Here is a 23,222-nt window from a genome sequence, read left to right as displayed (position 1 = left end):
GTCTTAGTAGGGTCTGCTCTGTCAAACAAATTGGGAGTTGAGACATAAAAAGGGTATCATTACAAAGGTTAAGTTCTCCTCTATTACAGTAAAATAATGTCTCAATGTGTTTCGGTGTCGATATGACCGATTATGTTGGACCAAACCTCAAATGGAAATAGCGAGTTGAAACTGCTTGTTGTCAGAGAGGAAGAAGATTATCTTTCGTCTTTGTTGTGAGTGGCAGGGGGAGGGGCTTGGTGTCAGTGTGGGAATGGGAAGGTGTGCAATGTACACAGCACAGAAGGAGCAAAGAAGACGAAACCAAAAAGACATAAACACTCATAAAAACAGAAACAAATAAAAACCGTGATTCTTGCGATTCAGGCATTTGGAACATCGTGCTAAAACATACATTCAAATCTAGATGATAGTGATAATGATTATCAAAATATACATAACCATATACATAAACAGCAGTCTATGGTCTAGCTACCGGTATACTCACCACCACTCTGGGGACCAATAAACTCCAACCACCTATTCCACAGGAGTCAGGCGCAGGAGGGTAAATCACAGAATACAGTGTTACGCAGAAATGCGTCAAACAGTCCAGTGCGCAAAACAGGCGCACTGGAACTATACAGGCACACAGGGAAAATATACCCCGGCAATACAAAATACACGGAGCTCAACCGAGCTACACTCTCCTCACAATAAACAATCACCCACAAGGACAAGGGGGCAGAGGGAACATTTATACACATACTAATGAGGGGATATGAACCAGGTGTGTGTAATAGACAAGACGAAACAAATGGCTAGAAGGCCGGTGACGACGAACGCCGAAGCCTGCCCGAACCAGTAGAGGAGGCAGCTTCGGAGGAAGTCGTGACACAGGGCATGCAAACCATAGATGTTGGTTGTGCATCTTGCTGGAAGCATGCATTGCATGGTTAATCCATATAGGGTTTTTCAGTCTCAAATGGCCGTGATCCTTTGAACGTATTGGTTGGGGGCGATGAAACAACGGAGCCCCATTCAATGAAGGGAAGCGAAATGGGCGGAGGGGCGATTTGCACGTGGAGCTTGGCAAAAGGGGTCATGATTTGTTGACATAATTGTAATCCAAACTCAACCTTCATTTACTAGTTGTGACACTCTGTTTTAGACAAGACTGACTTTATGACCAAAATTATCCTATTTATACTTTGTAGTCAATTTTGACACTAGAATAAATGTTTCTGACTCATATCGATGCAACATAGGCCGTTTTCAAAGGGATTAGTTGGTTTGTAGGGGCAGTCGCTCTTTAAGTTCAGGGTTAGGTTTAAAATCAGATTCTATGACTGTGGCTGTGCCAGCTAGTGACCACTCTGCAGAGCTGCCTCCAGGTCAAGATTCATGACAATAAATCCCAACCTGCAGCACGCCTATAATCAAAACCTATCAATTAAAAGAGACATCTCTATAATTTATATTGGGCTGCCTGGGGCCATAACAGTGTTAATTTTGGCAGCTATTTTAGATTTAGTTTTAGTCTTAGTCTTTTTGACTAAAATACCTTTTAATCTTAGTCACATTTATATTTTTATAATTTCATCCTTTTTAGTTTTAGTTCAAATCAGTCGACTAAAACTTTAGCCTGGTTTTAGTCACAGTCATTTTAGTCACACAGTCACCATTTTTCTTCAAGAAATAATTCATATTCACCTTTATATTTACATTTTAGTCATTTAGAAGACGCTCTTATCCAGAGCGACTTACAGTTAGTGAGTGCGTACACTATTTGTTTATTTTATTTTTCATACTGGCCCCCCGTGGGAATCGAACCCACAACCCTGGCGTTGCAAACGCCATGCTCTACCAACTGAGCTACATCCCTGCCGGCCATTCCCTCCCCTACCCTGGACGATGCTGGGCCAATTGTGCGCCGCCACAGCTACGACTGGATACGAACCAGGATCTCTAGTGGCACAGCTAGCACTGCGATGCAGTGCCTTAGACCACTTAGACCAGTGGCGCCTTTAACTTCTATCATGTTCACATTAAGATAGCCTTGTCCAGCTAGACCTACTATCCCCTCCTATAGATGGCACATTTTCTCCCATTATATGGGATGGGGGTAAATAACAGTGATTCAGAGCCTGGGCCTCTCAGTATTGGCCTATTGGAACAGAGCCTGGGCCTCTCAGTATTGGCCTATTGGAACAGAGCCTGGGCCTCTCAGTATTGGCCTATTGGAACAGAGCCTGGGCCTCTCAGTATTGGCCTATTGGAACAGAGCCTGGGCCTCTCAGTATTGGCCTATTGGAACAGAGCCTGGGCCTCTCAGTATTGGCCTATTGGAACAGAGCCTGGGCCTCTCAGTATTGGCCTATTGGAACAGAGCATGGGCCTCTCAGTCAGATCTGTCAATCAAACTGTCCTAACCTAGCTTTCTGTTGAAGTGGTGCATGGTCCAGGCAGACTCGCCTCATGATGACAGAACATTTGTATTTATTTATTATCTATCTATCTATTATTAATCAGTTCCATTCACTGGGGGACTGAGCAGTGCTGGAGGGCAGAGACAGAACTCTCTCATAACTCTCATACAGAACAAGCTCTGAACCCATGTTATAAAAATCCTTGAGGTGTTCAATAAATCTTACATTTAAACAGATATGAAAATATTAATAGATCTAGCGGGGCTTTGTGCAGGTGCCATGAATGCTGATAGATATATCCCATTAACTGGCTGTACTACACACATACACCACCTACTTTAATAGATAAGGTTACTAGCTAACTAAGGCTAGCATATTCCTCCATGTACACACCATGATTAGATTTTTCTGTATAACAAAATAATATTCTTCAGTAAAAATGTTTAATTATAACTACATCATAATGCATTATACCTGCAGGCTGCAGTTAAGTAAAGTGTTACCAAATATTAATAAGTAGTAGATTGTTGCTCAGTCTGTCTTTCTAAGTGGAACTCCTCTGTCTTTGTCTGGTTGTCCATGGCGACACCGCCCCGTCACTGTCAGCCACTGCTCTATCCCCAACCTCTCATTTGCATTCATTAGCATGCACTGGAACACACCAGCTGCAGTGATGTGATTATTGTAAATTAGATAAGATTAACCAATTCAATTAACTTATTCTAATTCAGTCACACAGACACAACTCTAATCACGTTCCCCTGGTCACCAACATCTGTTCCGGTGTGTTCTGAGTCGTTCATTAGGCACCAAACGGAAGAAAATGTACTGAAACAGAGAGGGACTACCTTTCCTGAACATGTCCAATAAGAAACATTCATATAAATTTTTAATTTCAAAACATTTTGCTATATTTGGCTATGATGTGCCCTAATGAATATGACCCTGGGGCCCATATGTACTGTACTGTGGTGTGGTGTGGTGTGGTGAGGGTTTAGGTGGAAGGAAATGGGGATGGTGCACCGTGCACAGCATCTGTCAGTGGCATATTTAAGTCTGAAATAGGTTATTCTAGTCTAGCCTACCTCATTACACTAACATGTATTCATCTCCTTGCCCCAAAAATGCCCCAGAATAAAAAAAGATTGAGCTCACAGGCTCTTTCCTTCCTCTGACATCCGCTGAATTTCCATCTTCAGCTTGGCTAGTAGCTACATCTCCAGAAATTCACATTAAATATATGTAATGTATATAAAACAGGACTTAAAGCTGTTTCTTCATGCAAGGGGTGCGGTGCAATTAATTTATAGCATAAATGTAAGCAATTTCAATAACATGTTATCAGCTCCATGCCCTACAGTCATATTAAAGAAGAAAATAGTGAGTGGATAATCATATTTATTGCAGTCTCATTTTAAAACAGTTGAATCCTATTGCTATTTTGTGTAACTGCGAAAATAAGTTATCACGTTTGTTTTGAAAATGTGCTGCCGCTGTTTGATGCCGATGAGAAGTGAACAGACTTTTGTTTATCACTGTTTAAGGTCCATTGCAGCCGTTTTGATCTCAATATCAAATCATTTATGGGTAACAATCAAGTGCCTTATTGTCCTTGTTTTCAATTTAAATGGTCAATAAGAAATAAAAATAGCTTCTTAGAAAAAAACAATTTCTCAAGCAACGCTTTTGCTAGGACTGTCTGGGAGTGGTCTGAGTGAGGTGCCTAATTGGATGAGCCTATGGGAGGGATATGTAACCTGAAAACTGAGCTGTTATTGAGAGGTTTTAAACTCTCTTTGTTATTGGTCTATACATTTATACCGCAAAGTGATGTCGCCAGGCAGGACAAAACTCCATCCCACCAAAACAAGCTGAAAGTTCAGGCGGTCTTTTCAAACAGCTCTTACACTAATTGGGCATTATCATAATTTTCCCAATTTCACAGTATTATTCCAACCTCATAGTGTGGAAATATAGATAAAACACAGGAAAATCACGTTTTTGACTGCACTGGGCCTTTAACTTATTAAAAGAACAGAGGAAGAGGAACATTGTGATCAGTCTGTCTTCCTCCTTACGATAGGTCCCAAGAGAAGCCTGAGCTGCATTGACATAATGAGCTCTGACACAAAATCATAGCAAAGCAAGGGCTCACTGTGACAACAATGCAAATAAGAAGATAGAAGTTTGCATTCATGATCATGAGAAGCTCGACAACATCCCATCAGATAGACACCACTGCACCGTAGCTGCTATAACCAATGATAAACACATGAATATACAGTCGTGGTCAGAAGTTTTGAGAATGACACAAATACTAATTTTCACAAAGTCTTCTGCCTCAGTTTTGATGATGGCAATTTGCATATACTCCAGAATATCATGAAGAGTGATCAGATGAATTGCAATTAATTGCAAAGTCCCTCTTTGCCATGAAAATGAACTTAATCCCCAAAAAAACATTTCCACTGCATTTCAGCCCTGCCACAAAAGGACCAGCTGCCATCATGTCAGTGATTCTCTCGTTACCACAGGTGAGAGTGTTGACGAGGACAAGGCTGGAGATCACTCTGTCATGCTGATTGAGTTAGAATAACAGACAGGAAGCTTTAAAAGGAGAGTGGTGCTTGAAATCATTGTTCTTCCTCTGTTAACCATGGTTACCTGCAAGGAAACATGTGCCGTCATCATTGCTTTGCACAAAAAGGGCTTCACAGGCAAGGATATTGCTGCTAGTAAGATTGCACCTAAATCAACCATTTATCGGATCATCAAGAACTTCAAGAAGAGAGGTTCAATAGTTGTGAAGAAGGCATCAGGGCGCCCAAGAAAGTCCAGCAAGCGCCAGGACTGTCCCCTAAAGTTGATTCAGCTGCGGGATCGGGGCACCACCAGTGCAGAGTTGCTCAGGAATGGCAGCAGGCAGGTGTGAGTGCATCTGTATGCACAGTGAGGTGAAGACTTTTGGAGGATGGCCTGGTGTCAAGAAGGGCAGCAAAGAAGCCACTTCTCTCCAGGAAAACATCAGGGACAGACTGATATTCTGCAAAAGGTACAGGAATCGGATTGCTGAGGACTGGGGTAAAGTCATTTTCTCTGATGAATCCCCTTTCCAATTGTTTGGGGCATCCGGGAAAACACCTTGTCCGGAGAAGACAAGGTGAGCGCTACCATCAGTCCTGTGTCATGCCAACAGTAAAGCATCCTGAAACCATTCATGTGTGGGGTTGCTTCTCAGCCAAGGGAGTGGGCTCACTCACAATTTTGCCTAAGAACACAGTCATGAATAAAGAATGGTACCAACACATCCTCCGAGAGCAACTTCTCCCAACTATCCAAGAACAGTTTGGTGACGACCAATGCCTTTTCCAGCATGATGGAGCACCTTGCCATAAGGCAAAAGTGATAACTAAGTGGCTCGGGGAACAAAACATCAACATTTTGGGTCCATGACCAGGAAACTCCCCAGACCTTAATCCCATTGAGAACTTGTGGTCGATCCTCAAGAGGCGGGTGGACAAACAAAAACCCACAAATTCTGACAAACTCCAAGAATTGATTATGCAAGAATGGGCTGCCATCAGTCATGATGTGGCCCAGAAGTTAATTGACAGCATGCCAGGTCAGATTGCAGAGGTCTTGAAAAAGAAGGGTCAACACTGCAAATATTGACTCTTTGCATAAACGTAATGTAATTGTCAATACAAGCCTTTGACACTTATGGAATGCTTGTAATTATACTTCAGTATACCATAGTGACATCTGACAAAAATATCTCATAACACTGAAGCAGCGAACTTTGTGAAGACCAATACTTGTGTCATTCTCAAAACATTTGACCACGACTGTATGTACTGTATGTCTTTATGAAAAAAATATATATACAGTACCAGTCAAAAGTTTGGACACACCTACTCATTCAAGGGTTTTTCTTTATTTTTACTATTTTTTACATTGCAGAATAATAGTGAAGATATCAAAACTATGAAATAACACACATGGAATCATGTAGTAACCAAAAAAGTTTTATATTTTATATGTTTTATATTTGAGATTCTTCAAATAGCCACCCTTTGCCTTGATGACAGCTTTGCACACTCTTGGCATTCTCTCAACCAGCTTCGGCTGGAATGCTTTTCCAACAGTTTTGAAGGAGTTAACACATATGCTGAGCACTTGTTGGCTGCTTTTCCTTCACTCAGCCTTCCGACTCATCCCAAACCATCTCAATTGGGTTGAGGTCGGTTGATTGTGGAGGCCAGGTCATCTGATGCAGCACTCCATCACTCTCCTTCTTGGTAAAATCGCCCTTACACAGCCTGGAGGTGTGTTGGGTCATTGTCCTGTTGAAAAACAAATGATAGTCCCACTAAGCCCAAACCAGATGGGATGGCGTATCGCTGCAGAATGCTGTGTTAGCCATGCTGGTTAAGTGTGCCTTGAATTGTAAATAAATCACAGACATTGTCACCAGCAAAGCACCCCCACACCATCACACCTCCTCCTCCATACTTTACGGTGGGAACTACACATGCGGAGATCATCCGTTCATCCACACTGCGTCTCACAAAGTCACGGCGGTTTTAACCAAAAATCTCAAATTTGGACTCCAGACAAAAGGACACATTTCCACCGGTCTAATGTATATTGCTTGTGTTTCTTGGCCCAAGCAGGTCTCTTCTTCTTATTGGTGTCCTTCATTTACATTTACATTTACATTTACATCATTTAGCAGACACTCTTATCCAGAGCGACTTCAGTAGTGGTTTCTTTGCAGCAATTCGACCATGAAGGCTTGATTCACACAGTCCCCTCTGAACAGTTGATGTTGAGATGTGTCTGTTACTTGAACTCTGTGAAGCATTTATTTGGGCTGCAATCTGAGGTGCAGTTAACTCTAATGAACTTATCCTCTGCAGCAGAGGTAACTCTGGGTCTTCCATTCCTGTGGCGGTTCTCATGAGAGCCTGTTTCATCATAGCGCTTGATGGTTTTTGTGACTGCACTTGAAGAAACCTTCAAAAGTTCTTGACATTTTCCGGATTGACTGACCTTCATTTCGTAAAGTAATGATGGACTGTCGTTTCTCTTTGCTTATTTGAGCTGTTCTTGCCATAATATGGCCTTGGTCTTTTACCAAATAGGGCTAACTTCTGTATACCCCCCTACCTTGTCACAACACAACTGATTGGCTCAAATGCATTAAGAGGGAAATAAATTCCACAAATTAACATTTAAGAAGGCACACCTGTTAATTGAAATGCATTCCAGGTGACTACCTCATGAAGCTGGTTGAGAGAATGCCAAGAGTGTGCAAAGCTGTCATCAAGGCAAAGGGTGGCTATTTGAAGAATCTCAAATATAAAATATATTTAGATTTTTTTAAACACTTTTGTGGTTACTACATGATTTCATATGTGTTATTTCATCGTTTTGATGTCTTCACTATTATTCTACAATGTAGGAAATAGTAAAAATAAAGGAAAACCTTTGAATGAATAGGTGTGTCCAAACTTTTGACTGGTACTGTATATATAATGTTGTGACATACACTGGATAGATGCAGTGAAATGTTTTTTTTTTACAGGGTCAGACATACTAGTATGGTTAAGTCCCTTGTTCAAGGGCACATTGACAGATGTTTCACCTTGTCAGGTCAGTTATTTGAACCAGCAACCTTTCAGTTACTGGCCCAACACTCTAACCACTAAGCTACCTGCCACCCAGTGAATGTACTGTATAACCAGTGAATATGACACTTGTAGATGTGGATTGTTATGTTTGAGATGAAGACATGTTCCAATATCCACACTACCATACTACTTAGAATGCAAACCTTTCCTTCAAAGTCATATGCTAGTGTGGGTATTGGAACATATCTATTTAGCTTCATGTAGGTTCTTCTCGTTTGAGACCTACACAGTGTTTATATGACACATTGTCACATAGGGTAATTGTATGTAATTGTACATGTCTTTAGAGCGGCGTTGAACATGCTCAATGATTAGCCACTGAAAAGGCTGTTTAAAGCAGGATGTTTTATTGTTAATCCACTGCTGAGGTTTGTTGGGAGTGATGTCACTGTACTCTGAGAGAAGAAAGGTTTCTACATAGAACCTAAAAGCACCCTTATTTTAGCAGTGTTCTCTGCTTTTTCTTTCAACCACTTATGTTATGTCACATTATACAACAGGGTTCCCCAACTGGCGGCCCGCGGGACGAATTTGGCCCGTGGGTGGTTTTGTTTGGCCCCCAAGTTTCTGAGCAAAAACAATAATAAATATATAGTATATTATCTTTTTAGAATTGTAATTGTTGGACATAAAAACTGTAAAAACACCAAGAAATCAGCTGTAAGTGATTTTAATTTTGGAAATCTGTTCCCAAGTATTCCTACTCATAATAGAGAGACACATGATCGTATACAAATGTAAGCAAGGTTTTAGTCAAATATTATATCTGTTTGGGCTTCTTGCGGTCAATTTGCAGTCTACAAATTATTTGTAATTATGTTCCGGCCCCGCGACCATCTACTCAAGAAAAAATTGGCCTAGTTGAATCTAGTTGATGATCCCTGTTGTATTATGCCTAATCAGTGTGACATAAGGACATTGTGCAGGCCAGGCAGTCTTGCAGGAGGTACTGTGCTTTTATTTTATTTTATTTCAAGCACTTATGTCACATTATAAAGCATTGTAAGGCCGTGGGTTGTAGGTCTTTTAGTTGACGAAGCTGAAAATGCGCCATCAGTGCATTCGACTGCAAACTTTAATGCTGAGACTCTGCATAACTCATAACGGGATATAAAATAAATAATATGGGGAGGGGGAATGGCGACACCTCCACACACTACATCATGGCAGCTCTGACTGGTCTTCTACCCAGAAGCCCTTGCTTTAATACAGGAGCCAATTAGAACGCAGGTATGGGTGGATCACAATAAAAGTCCTATACATGTCACATCACATTCCAGTCCAACAGCATTATGTGCCATAAGGACATTGTGCACAGAAAGCCAGGCAGTCTTGCAGGAAGTTACCCAAATCAGATGTTAATTGATGTGAGAGCTAGAGGCCCAACAAGATAAAAAGATCCACCAAAGACTGTCTAGAAATCCAAAATGCCAGTACAGGATAAGATCATTCATAAAAGCCAATAAAAAAATTATGGTATGTTATATTTTTGCCTCTGTGGCAACATGCTGTGACCTGTTCTAACTCCATGTTTTATTTATGCAGATTTTAATGACTCACACAGTCACACTCCTTTTTAATAAGACAGTTTGGATAAAAGTTGGTTTTAATGTGGCTTCAATATTACGCCAGAATTTGCATGACTGAACATCCTTCTCTGGAGCTGCCTGCATTCCGTCCAATACACTGACTGCACACACACACATATACACACACTGCACAGACCGCTCAGCCATGATTTGACAAAGTGCATCTCTTTCTTCCAGCCAATTACTGAATACTCATGCTCAAGGTACTTGTTACAGAACATACTGTAATTGTTACCGTACACATAGGCTACTAGTTACATATTGTATATTACGTATGGTACTACTTATGTAAACAAATAATCATTATGGCAGTTATTTTTGTATGTAATTAAATGTTTTCTGTTTGTGTTTTTTTGTTTGTTTGCAGTATTGGCTAGATCCCTCAAAAACCCTTTCAGAACACAAGGATTTAATAACGAGTAAGTATCTCCTCTTCTCTCTGCGTTGAGTTGAATGTCTCTCAGCTGTTTGGATACAGTGATTTACAGTAGAAGGTTGCTGCAGTTAGTGAAATAGAAGGCTCTCTCTCTCTCTCCCTCTCCCTCTCTCTCTCTCTCTCTCAATTCCCTCTCTCTCTCTCTCTCTCTCTCTCTCTCTCTCAATTCAATTCAATTTTCAATTTAAGGGCTTTATTGGCATGGGAAACGTATGTTAACATTGCCAAAGCAAGTAAACAAAAGTGAAATAAACAATAAATATTAACAGTAAACATTACACTCAGAAGTTCCAAAATAATATTTCAAATGTCATATTATGTAAATATACAGTGTTGTAACAATGTGCAAATAGTTAAAATAAATTCTCTCTCTCTCTCTCTCTCTCTCTCTCTCTCTCTCTCTCTCTCTCTCTCTCTCTCTCTCTCTCTCTCTCTCTCTCTCTCTCTCTCTCTCTCTCTCTCTCTCTCTCTCTCTCTCTCTCTCTCTCTCTCTCTCTCTCTCTCTCTCTCTCTCTCTCTCTCAGCAGGGCCTCCATACACACTCTATTTTGGGGTCAAGTTTTATGCTGAGGATCCCTGCAAGCTAAAAGAAGAAATAACAAGGTGTGCATTGTCAGTACTTCTCATGTCTCACTATTGTTTACTTAATTGGCTAGCACCTCCACACATACAAAATGGCCTACATGTAGCACATACACTCACAGTACCAAGGTCATTATAGTACACTTAAACTGAAACGAAAACAAAACGAATCATGAGAACTATTCAGTAAACTGAAATAAAATAATTTTAAAAACCTGTTTGAAAAATGAAAAGTATACTGAAACTATTATATTTGACTCCCAAACTAACTAAAACTAAAAGAAAACATGAATTATGTTCAGTTTTAGTTTTCTTTATCAAAATGTTGGCCAAAAATCCAATGGGGTTTTCAAGCTTTTTTTTTCTAATGCGGCTTTCAAGCTTCTAAATTTGGCAGGGGACATTGAGACTGGACGCGTATGAGTGGTAAGGCTGAAGCAACCGACTGTAGACGAAAGTTGAGGAGTGAAGTCGGGAGAAGTGCGAAAGTCGGGCACTATGTGGGTTTCCAGCAGCAAGGCTCAGAACAACATGGCAGTGTTGCTATTGTTTAAAATTATTATTTCTCTCTATGTCTCCAAGCCCCATATCATACACTCAAAAACTGAAATAATATGGGTGTACATTGTGCAATCAATTAGTGAGAGAGATGGAGATCTAAGAGGATTTGAATGCTCAGCTGGTATAGCACAGCGCTTGTAACGCCAGGGTAGTGGGTTCGATCCCCGGGACCACCCATACACAAAAATGTATGCACGCATGACTGTAAGTCTCTTTGGATAAAAGCGTCTGCTAAATGGCATATTATTATTATATTATTATTATTATATGGTGAAACTTCCACATAGCTAGGGCCAGGCATTTTGATAGTTTTTTTCTACCCTGTATGTCGATCATCTGACCTCAAGAGGCCGATTATAGCACCTTCTCACACTGTGTGAATTAATTATCACGATGTGCATACCATGATCATCTAACGTAATTATCCAATTAATCCAAAATAAATGTCGAACCATGTGGATTGACTTCAAATGAAATGTTTGCCGACAATTATTCTTATCAGCAACCTACGCTTTAGCCTAATGCATCAAATTATTAGCCTATCTTAAGGACATTATCAACATAAATATTTAACTTATTCATTGTCTGTTATCAACATTATATGAAAATAATAGGCATTTTATCTAAGAAAATGTAGCCTATTTCTGAACAAAGTAGCCATTTTCATTCGCTATAGAAATTTTTAAAAAATGCTGAAGATATGGCATTTGCAAGTGCCAACATCCCTCTCTAAAAAGTTGACAATCCCAAAAAGAGCGCATTTATTAAGACACATGTAAAGAACGGCGGCGCAGGCTGTTTAACCTCTACGGGATCGGTGTCCTGTATACGGGACGGTTGAGCTAACGTGCCCCAATGTGATTAGCATGACTGTTGTAAGTAACAGCAAACTTTCCAGGGCATAGACATGTCTTATATGGGCAGAAAGCTTAAATTCTTGTCAATCTAACTGCACTGTCCAATTTACAGTAGCTATTACAGTGAAAAAAAGACCATGCTATTGTTTGAGGAGAGTGCACAACAACAAAAAATGTATCACGGCAACTGGTTTGATACATTCACCTCTGAAGGTAAATTAATTTACGTTCAGTAATCTTGCTCTGATTTGTCATCCTAAGGGTCCCAGAGATAAAATGTAGCATTGTTTTGTTTGATCAAATCCATTTTTATATTCAAATGTAGGAACTGGGTTCTACAGTTTGAACCCCTGCTGTCTCTGGCTCCATCTAGATGTGTGAAAGTTAGTGTATAAGCTAATGATCCATCATGTATGACATTCCTGGGAGTGTGTAAACTTACATTTTGTATTACCATATCATTTTTGTATATTCTCTATAGTTATGTACAGTGAGGAAAAAAAGTATTTGATCCCCTGCTGATTTTGTAAGTTTGCCCACTGAAAAAGACATGATCAGTCTATAATTTTATTGGTAGGTTTATTTGAACAGTGAGAAACAGAATAACAACAACAAAATCCAGAAAAATGCATGTCAAAAATGTTATAAATTGATTTGCATTTTAATGAGGGAAATAAGTATTTGACCCCTCTGCAAAACTGTTTCTTGTAGTTGGCCACCAGGTTTTGCACACATCTCAGGACGGATTTTGTCCCACTCCTCTTTGCAGATCTTCTCAGAGTCATTAAGTTTTCGAGGCTGACATTTGGCAACTCAAACCTTCAGCTCCCTCCACAGATTTTCTATGTGATTAAGGTCTGGAGACTGGCTAGGCCACTCCAGGACCTTAATGTGCCTCTTCTTGAGCCCCTCCTTTGTTGCCTTGGCTGTCTGTTTTGGGTCATTGTCATGCTGGAATACCCATCCACGACCCATGTTCAATGCCCTGGCTGAGGGAAGGAGGTTCTCACCCAAGATTTGACGGTACATGGCCCCATCCATCGTCCCTTTGATGCGGTGAAGTTGTCCTGTCCCCTTAGCAGAAAAACACCCCCAAAGCATAATGTTTCCACCTCTATGTTTGACGTTGGGGATGGTGTTCTTGGGGTCATAGGCAGCATTCCTCCTCCTCCAAACACGGCGAGTTGAGTTGATGGCAAAGAGCTCGATTGTGGTCTCATCTGACCACAACACTTTTACCCAGTTCTCCTCTGAATCATTCAGACGTTCATTGGCAAACTTCAGACGGCCCTGTACATGTGCTTTCTTGAGCAGGGGGACCTTGCGGGCGCTGCAGGATTTCAGTCCTTCACGGCGTAGTGTGTTACCAATTGTTTTCTTGGTGACTATGGTCCCAGCTGCCTTGAGATCATTGACAAGATCCTCCCGTGTAGTTCTGGGCTGATTCCTCACCGTTCACATGATCATTGCAACTCCACGAGGTGAGCTCTTGCATGGAGCCCCAGGCCGAGGGAGATTGACAGTTATTTTGTGTTTCTTCCATTTGCGAATAATCTCACCAACTGTTGTCACCTTCTCACCAAGCTGCTTGGCGATGGCCTTATAGCCCATTCCAGCCTTGTGTAGGTCTTCAGTCTTGTCCCTGACATCCTTGGAGAGCTCTTTGGTCTTGGCCATGGTGGAGAGTTTGGAATGTGATTGATTGATTGCTTCTGTGGACAGGTGTCTTTTATACAGGTAACAAGCTGAGATTAGAAGCACTCCCTTTAAGAGTGTGCTCCTAATCTCAGCTCGTTACCTGTATAAAAGACACCTGGGAGCCAGAAATCTTTCTGATTGAGAGGGGGTCAAATACTTATTTCCCTCATTAAAATGCAAATCAATTTATAACATTTTTGACATGCATTTTTTCTGGATTTTTTTGTTGTTATTCTGTCTCTCACTGTTCAAATAAACCTACCATTAAAATGATAGACTGATAATTTCTTTGTCAGTGGGCAAACATACAAAATCAGCAGGGGATCAAATACTTTTTTCCCTCACTGTACTTGAAAATGTATAAATTGACCAATTCGGAACATTTGGGCAGACTTGATACAAAATAGCCCAGTATTGCAATGCTTCACTGGATCAATCTGAAATGATTTCTTCTGGTTTTTGTTGTTGTTATTCTGTCTCTCACTGTTCAAATAAACCTACCATTAAAATTATAGACTGATCATTTCTTTGTCAGTGGGCAAATGTACAAAATACTTTTTTCCCTCACTGTTTGTCATCTCACTGAGTCTCCCTTTAAACCTAACCTAACCTATGCTCTGACTCATCACCTTATGCATTACTGCCCCACAGTGGCAAGAAGGGATATCCCCAAAAACACAAAAACTATACAACACATAAATGGCTCCTAGCCTCCCAGGCATTGCTACTTTCTGTCCCTAACACTAAAACTGAAACTAAATAATATAATATAAAAAACAAATAGTTTTTTTTATATAAAACTTAAACGAAATAAGTAAATCAGATCTGAAAACTATTTTTTTTTTTTATATATATATATACAGTACCAATCAAAAGTTTGGACACACCTACTCATTCAAGGGTTTTTCTTTATTTTTACTATTTTCTACATTGTAGAATAATCGTGAAGACATCAAAACTATGAAATAACACGTCATGTAGTAACCAAAAAAGTGTTCCAAATCAAAAAAAAGAAATCCAAATACATTTTAGATTTGAGATTCTTCAAAGTAGCCACCCTTTGCCTTGATGACAGCTTTGTTTACTCTTGGCATTCTCTCAACCAGCTTCATGAGGAATGCTTTTCCAACCATCTTGAAGGAGTTCCCACATATGCTAAGCACTTGTTGGCTGCTTTTCCTTCACTCTGCGGTCCAACTCATCCCTAACAATCTCAATTGGGTTGAGGTTGGGTGATTGAGGAGGCCAGGTCATCTGATGCAGCACTCAATCACTCTCCTTCTTGGTCAAATAGCCCTTACACAGCCTGGAAGTGTGTGGTCATTGTCCTGTTGAAAAACAAAGACTCCAGCCACCCTAGTCATATACTGTTCTCTCTGCTACCGCACGGCAAGCGGTACTGGAGCGCCAAGTCTAGGTCTAAAAGGCTTCTTAACAGCTTCTACCCCCAAGCCATACGACTCCTGAACAGCTAATCATGGCTACCTGGACTATTTGCATTGTCACCCCCACCCCACCCAACCCCTGTTTTACGCTGCTGCTACTCTGTTTATTATCTATGCATATTCACTTTAACTCTACCCACATGTACATATTACCTCAATTACCTCGACTAACCGGTGCCCCAGCACATTGACTCTGTACCGGTATCCCCTGTATATAGCCTTCTTACTGTTATTTTATTTTACTGCTGCTCTTTAATTTTTTTATTTTTTTTATTTTTTACTTATCTATTTTTTTTTACTGCATTGTTGGTGAAGGGCTTTTTAAGTAAGCATTTCACTGTAAGGTCTACACCTGTTGTATTCGGCGCATGTGGAAAATTTGATTTGATTTGATAGTCCCACTAAGCCCAAACCAGATGAGATGGCGTATCGCTGCAGAATGCTGTGGGAGCCATGCTGGTTAAGTGTGCCTTGAATTCAAAATAAATCACTGACAGTGTCACCAGCAAAGCACCCCCACACCATCACACCTCCTCCTCCATGCTTCACGGTGGGAACCACACATGCAGAGATCATCTGTTCAACTACTCTATGTCTCACAAAGACACGGCGGTTGGAACCAAAAATCTCAAATTTGGACTCATCAGACAAAAGGACAGATTTCCACCGGTCTAATGTCTATTGCTCGTGTTTCTTGGCCCAAGCAAGTCTCTTCTTCTTATTGGTGTCCTTTAGTAGTGGTTTCTTTGCAGCAATTCCACCATGATGGCCTGATTCACGCAGTCTCCTCTGAACAGTTGATGTTGAGATGTGTCTGTTACTTGAACTCTGTGAAGCATTTATTTGGTCTACAATCTGAGGTGCAGTTAACTCTAATGAACGTATCCTCTGGAGCAGAGGTAACTCTGGGTCTTCCTTTCTTGTTGCGGTCCTCATGAGAGCCAGTTTCATCGTAGCGCTGATAGTTTTTGCGACTGCACTTTCAAAGTTCTTGAAATGTTCCGTATTGACTGACCTTCATGTCTTAAAGTAATGATGGACTGTCGTTTCTCTTTGCTTATTTGAGCTGTTCTTGACATAATATGGACTTGGTCTTTTACCAAATAGGGCTATCTTCTGTATACCACCCCTACCTTGTCATAACACAACGGATTGGCTCAAATGCATTAAGAAGGAAATAAATTCCACAAATTTACATTTAAGAAGGCACACCTGTTAATTTAAATGCATTCTAGGTGACTAACTCATGAAGCTGGTTGAGAGAATGTCAAGAGTGTGCAAAGCTGTCATCAAGGCAAAGGGTGGCTACTTTGAAGAATTTCAAATATAAATATATTTTGATTTGTTTAACACTTTTTTGGTTACTACATGATTCCATATGTGTTATTTCATAGTTTTGATGTCTTCACTATTATTCTACAAGGTAGAAAATAATACAAATAAAGAAAAACCCTGGAATGAGTAGGTGTGTCCAAACTTTTGACTGGTACTGTATGTATATAAATAAAAACTAATATAAAAACACAAAACTATAATAACCTTGCACAGTACACATGGACCCTCCATGCTTGGTTGTTGTGTTGTTATGTGTATGTACTGTATTTAATGTGCTATATGTGTGGGATTAAAGGACGTGTGTCTCACTTGGCCAGTGTCTGTGCCTGGGTACTGTAGGTACCAGTTCTTCCTGCAGGTAAAGCAAGATGTACTACAGGGCAGAATCCCCTGTCCCCTCGATATCAGCGCACAGCTGGCAGCCCTTGCCATACAGTGTGAGTACCCACAAAGAGAGAGAGAGAAATAGAGAGAAAAATTGTGAATGAATAGAGATTAAATAATAGTATTATGTGATGTCACTGTTCCTAGTATTATATGATCTCTCACACAGTCAAAATGTGTGTGTGTTCATGTGTGCATACGCTCATATGTCTTTCACGTTTTCTCTCCAGCTGAACTTGGCGACTACGACCCGTACAAACATGTGTCGGGCTACGTGTCAGAGTACCGTTTCGTCCCGGACCAGAAAGAGGAACTGGAAGATGCCATCGAGACGATTCACAAAACCGTAACGTAAGGAAGCCCTCTCCTCTCATCTCCTCTCTTCTCCTCTCCTCTTCCTCTCCCCCTCTCCTTCTCCCTTCTCCTCTTTTCTCCTTTCCTCCTCCTCTCCCCCTCCTCCTTCTCCACTCTCCTCTCCTCACTGCTCTGACAGCCAGCCCAATCCCTAATCCCAGTCTAATCCCCTCATAACAGATTACAGACTATGCGTGTGAAAGGGTCCCCTCTATCTCCACTGTTCTATGAGTCAGATATAATCTGTTTGTTACTGTGACTGTGCTGTTCCAGTGGCTGGGTTATGCAGTCAGTCTCTGGTGGTGTATTATTGCTACCTTACTTAATGCAAAGTCTGTCTCATAAGGGATTGGACAATCTACAGTATCTGATCTAATCATTTCTCAGAAAGCAAGGGGAATCGTGTAACTCTGTTGTGATTTTGAACTCGGTGAGATATAACAGAGACTACTTTATCTGTAACTGTTTGCTAGTACTGCCACTGTAATACTGAACCCAAGTCGAGTCCTTCATTTATCTGTTCTGAAGTGTTTTGTTTGCTCTCAAAGACTGTTGACATAGACATACTGTTATCTATGTTATATATTTACAATTTATTTGCTATGGGACATGAGACGAGAGACATCACGGAATTTCTCCACTTCTCTTCTACTATCGCTCAACAGGATTGACGAATTTCATCTTAAATCAGCCATAAATCCCAATGTGACAGCATGAATGGAAGCTTGTTGTGTGCAGCAGGGAGGGGCAATTGAACGCAAGCCTGTCTTATCTGTAACAGGGTTGACGTGTGATGCTTGACTCGCTCAGTTTTTCACAACAAAGCACCAGAGAATGGCTAAAAAGAGTAGAACCTGCTTGTACACTATGATTTTACTATTAGATGTTCAAAGTTTATTTTGAAAAAAATATTTAAAAAGGAATAGTTTCACCATATTAAAACGAGAGTTCAGTTCACGCAGCAGGGCTGACCTTAAAATGAGGGACATTCTTATTTTTTTTATTTTTTACTGAATCTCTAATCAAATGAAATAAATAATAATCTACAGAAATTGCTTTGTCAAAGCAACAAAATAACTTTACAATGATGGTGAAAAGTTGGAGGAATTTGGGGGTTAAGTGGGTTAAAATATTCCTAGAAGTCACAGAGGGTGCACAAAGGGACATGCCAAAAGGCAGAATGTTGGCACTTTAGCAAGTCTTTATTCATATAAAAAATCTGATTTATAGAATTTTACATGTGGTCTATATTAAAGGGCACTTCATTTAATATAACAGGAAATTAAAATCCAATATTGGTGCACAATTTCTACTTAAAATATTAGAGGTAAATATAAGAGGTAGTGAAAATGGCCTCATTTCGTGGAATGACCCTGTGTGTGTGTGTGTGTGTGTGTGTGTGTGTGTGTGTGTGTTGTGTGTGTGTGTGTGTGTGTGTGTGTGTGTGTGTGTGTGTGCATGCGTGTGTGTGCATGAGTGTGCGAGCGTGAGGTGTGTTTCACTACCTCTCCTCCTGAAGGTTATAGGGATGACCTTCCTCTCCCCCTCTCCTTCTCCCTTCTCCTCTTTTCTCCTTTCCTCCTCCTCTCCCCCTTTTCCTTCTCCACTCTCCTCTCCTCACTGCTCTGACAGCCAGCCCAATCCCTAATCCCAGTCTAATCCCCTCATAACAGATTACAGACTATGCGTGTGAAAGGGTCCCCTCTATCTCCACTGTTCTATGAGTCAGATATAATCTGTTTGTTACTGTGACTGTGCTGTTCCAGTGGCTGGGTTATGCAGTCAGTCTCTGGTGGTGTATTATTGCTACCTTACTTAATGCAAAGTCTGTCTCATAAGGGATTGGACAATCTACAGTATCTGATCTAATCATTTCTCAGAAAGCAAGGGAATCGTGTAACTCTGTTGTGATTTTGAACTCGGTGAGATATAACAGAGACTACTTTATCTGTAACTGTTTGCTAGTACTGCCACTGTAATACTGAACCCAAGTCGAGTCCTTCATTTATCTGTTCTGAAGTGTTTTGTTTGCTCTCAAAGACTGTTGACATAGACATACTGTTATCTATGTTATATATTTACAATTTATTTGCTATGGGACATGAGACGAGAGACATCACGGAATTTCTCCACTTCTCTTCTACTATCGCTCAACAGGATTGACGAATTTCATCTTAAATCAGCCATAAATCCCAATGTGACAGCATGAATGGAAGCTTGTTGTGTGCAGCAGGGAGGGGCAATTGAACGCAAGCCTGTCTTATCTGTAACAGGGTTGACGTGTGATGCTTGACTCGCTCAGTTTTTCACAACAAAGCACCAGAGAATGGCTAAAAAGAGTAGAACCTGCTTGTACACTATGATTTTACTATTAGATGTTCAAAGTTTATTTTGAAAAAAATATTTAAAAAGGAATAGTTTCACCATATTAAAACGAGAGTTCAGTTCACGCAGCAGGGCTGACCTTAAAATGAGGGACATTCTTATTTTTTATTTTTTTTACTGAATCTCTAATCAAATGAAATAAATAATAATCTACAGAAATTGCTTTGTCAAAGCAACAAAATAACTTTACAATGATGGTGAAAAGTTGGAGGAATTTGGGGGTTAAGTGGGTTAAAATATTCCTAGAAGTCACAGAGGGTGCACAAAGGGACATGCCAAAAGGCAGAATGTTGGCACTTTAGCAAGTCTTTATTCATATAAAAAATCTGATTTATAGAATTTTACATGTGGTCTATATTAAAGGGCACTTCATTTAATATAACAGGAAATTAAAATCCAATATTGGTGCACAATTTCTACTTAAAATATTAGAGGTAAATATAAGAGGTAGTGAAAATGGCCTCATTTCGTGGAATGACCCTGTGTGTGTGTGTGTGTGTGTGTGTGTGTGTGTGTGTGTGTGTGTGTGTGTGTGTGTGTGTGTGTGTGTGTGTGTGTGCATGCGTGTGTGTGCATGAGTGTGCGAGCGTGAGGTGTGTTTCACTACCTCTCCTCCTGAAGGTTATAGGGATGACAGATAGAGCTGTGACAGAGAAGAAAATACCAGAGGCCTGATGATAAGAGGTAGAGAGACCGCCACCCCCATATTAGTATTAGGTCAGATTACACCATGCTGCCAGGACCCCAACCCTATTGGTGAGGATTATGGATTACAGTTGTGATGACTGGTCTGCCCTCACGAACACGGTCCTCATTGTGTGAGAGCAGGCAATAGTGTGAATTACATGGTAATATAAATCAGACAGACACATACAGACAGACACATACAGACAGACAGATAGCTCTGTTCAGATCCTTGAGAGATTGGATTGAAAATAAATAAATATCCATTTGATTAGTTATTTTGATCATCTCATATTAAAATGTAATGATATGAATCAGGTCAGTTCAGTGAAGCCATCTTTATAGAAGGAATTAGTATACAATGGAGACTAAACCCATTTTGACAGTGTGAAAGTGTTATACTGTACATTTGAAATATGAGGAATTTGACCATAGCACACAAAGGTTATCATCCATCCATTCTCTGTTGTTGTTTGTGTATTCCAAACAGTGGCATGGTCCATGGTATTGTGACAGTGAACTGAGTGAAGTGATTACAGTGAGGGAAAAAAGTATTGGGTATTCCAGCATGACAATGACCCACAACACACGGTCAAGGCAACAAAGGAGTGGCTCAAGAAGAAGCACATTAAGCTCCTGGAGTGGCCTAGCCAGTCTCCAGACCTTAATCCCATAGAAAATCTGTGGAGGGAGCTGAAGGTTCGAGTTGCCAAACGTCAGCCTCGAAACCTTAATGACTTGGAGAAGATCTGCAAAGAGGAGTGGGACAAAATCCCTCCTGAGATGTGTGCAAACCTGGTGGCCAACTACAAGAAACGTCTGACCTCTGTGATTGCCAACAATGGTTTTGCCACCAAGTACTAAGTCATGTTTTGCAGAGGGGTCAAATACTTATTTCCCTCATTAAAATGCAAATCAATTTATAACATTTTTGACATGCATTTTTCTGGATTTTTTTGTTGTTATTCTGTCTCTCACTGTTCAAATAAACCTACCATTAAAATTATAGACTGATCATTTCTTTGTCATTGGGCAAACGTACAAAATCAGCAGGGGATCAAATACTTTTTTCCCTCACTGTACATATTCTTGATACCATTTGAAAGGAAACACTATGAAGTTTGTTTAAAATATTAGAGGTAAATATAAGAGGTAGTGAAAATGGCCTCATTTCGTGGAATGACCCTGTGTGTGTGTATAGTATACAACCCATTAGATCTGGTAAAAGATAATACAAACAAAAAACATGAATTTGTTGGGGGGCAGCAATGTGTGTGCAAAGTTTCAGATTGATCCAGTGAAGCATTGCAATACTGGACTATTTTGTATCAAGTCTGCCCAAATGTTCCGAATTGGTCAATTGATACATTTTCAAGTACAGTGAGGGAAAAAAGTATTTGATCCCCTGCTGATTTTGTACGTTTGCCCACTGACAAAGAAATGATCAGTCTATAATTTTAATGGTAGGTTTATTTGAACAGTGAGAGACAGAATAACAACAAAAAAATCCAGAAAAACGCATGTCAAAAATGTATAAATTGATTTGCATTTTAATGAGGGAAATAAGTATTTGACCCCTCTGCAAAACATGACTTAGTACTTGGTGGAAAAGCCCTTGTTGGCAATCACAGAGGTCAGACGTTTCTTGTAGTTGGCCACCAGGTTTGCACACATCTCAGGAGGGATTTTGTCCCACTCCTCTTTGCAGATCTTCTCCAAGTCATTAAGGTTTCGAGGCTGACGTTTGGCAACTCGAACCTTCAGCTCCCTCCACAGATTTTCTATGGGATTAAGGTCTGGAGACTGGCTAGGCCACTCCAGGACCTTAATGTGCTTCTTCTTGAGCCACTCCTTTGTTGCCTTGGCCGTGTGTTTTGGGTCATTGTTATGCTGGAATACCCATCCACGACCCATTTTCAATGCCATGGCTGAGGGAAGGAGGTTCTCACACAAGATTTGATGGTACATGGCCCCGTCCATCGTCCCTTTGATGCGGTGAAGTTGTCCTGTCCCCTTAGCAGAAAAACTGCTTGGCGATGGTCTTGAAGCCCATTCCAGCCTTGTGTAGGTCTACAATATTGTCCCTGACATCCTTGGAGAGCTCTTTGGTCTTGGCCATGGTGGAGAATTTGGAATCTGATTGATTGATTGCTTCTGTGGACAGGTGTCTTTTATACAGGTAACAAGCTCCCTTTAAGAGTGTGCTCCTAATCTCAGCTCGTTACCTGTATAAAAGACACCTGGGAGCCAGAAATCTTTCTGATTGAGAGGGGGTCAAATACTTATTTCCCTCATTAAAATGCAAATCAATTTATAAAATTTTTGACATGCGTTTTTCTGGATTTTTTTGTTGTTATTCTGTCTCTCACAGTTCAAATAAACCTACCATTAAAATTATAGACTGATCATTTCTTTGTCAGTGGGCAAACATACAAAATCAGCAGGGGATCAAATACTTTTTTCCCTCACTGTATGTGGTTTAATCTCAGTGTGAAACACGAGAAACAGCCAGCTCCTCTTCGCTAATGTCCACTCCATTACACCAACACAATCTCCCCATGCAGCCCCCGGCAGCCTGACAGGCAACCACACACACTCACACACACATACTAACAAACCAGACCCACCATACCCTCTGCCACCAAGTCTGGTCCTCTGTCTCTCTGTGGATAACAACATTCTCCTCGCAGTCAGACAGTTTATTATTCTATAACAGAATCCTATAGGGTTGCTCTTCTGAGATTGAGACAGTAATATCATACACTCTAAAAATAAAAGGTTCCTGGAGTATCCTTTAGGGGTTCTTCAAAT

General features: G+C 40.5%; 1 protein-coding gene across 3 annotated transcripts in view; it reads left to right on the top strand.

The window, feature by feature from the left end:
* Positions 1-23,222, top strand: part of epb41l4a (erythrocyte membrane protein band 4.1 like 4A) — a 114,292-nt gene that overhangs the window by 57,337 nt on the left and 33,733 nt on the right. For 2 of the 3 annotated variants that reach the window (XM_041898949.2, XM_045225208.1), the window contains 4 exons: positions 10,058-10,109; positions 10,651-10,729; positions 16,944-17,041; positions 17,219-17,339. In XM_041898949.2, the coding sequence (XP_041754883.1) occupies positions 10,058-10,109; positions 10,651-10,729; positions 16,944-17,041; positions 17,219-17,339 (350 nt within the window). The remainder of the gene's footprint in view (positions 1-10,057; positions 10,110-10,650; positions 10,730-16,943; positions 17,042-17,218; positions 17,340-23,222) is intronic. The other variant, XM_045225207.1, reaches the window with a different exon arrangement.

This window comes from Coregonus clupeaformis, chromosome 15 (genome assembly GCF_020615455.1).
Source record: "Coregonus clupeaformis isolate EN_2021a chromosome 15, ASM2061545v1, whole genome shotgun sequence".
In the NCBI taxonomy this organism is placed as follows: Eukaryota; Metazoa; Chordata; class Actinopteri; order Salmoniformes; family Salmonidae; genus Coregonus; species Coregonus clupeaformis.
This window is presented reverse-complemented; position numbering and strand designations above follow the sequence as displayed.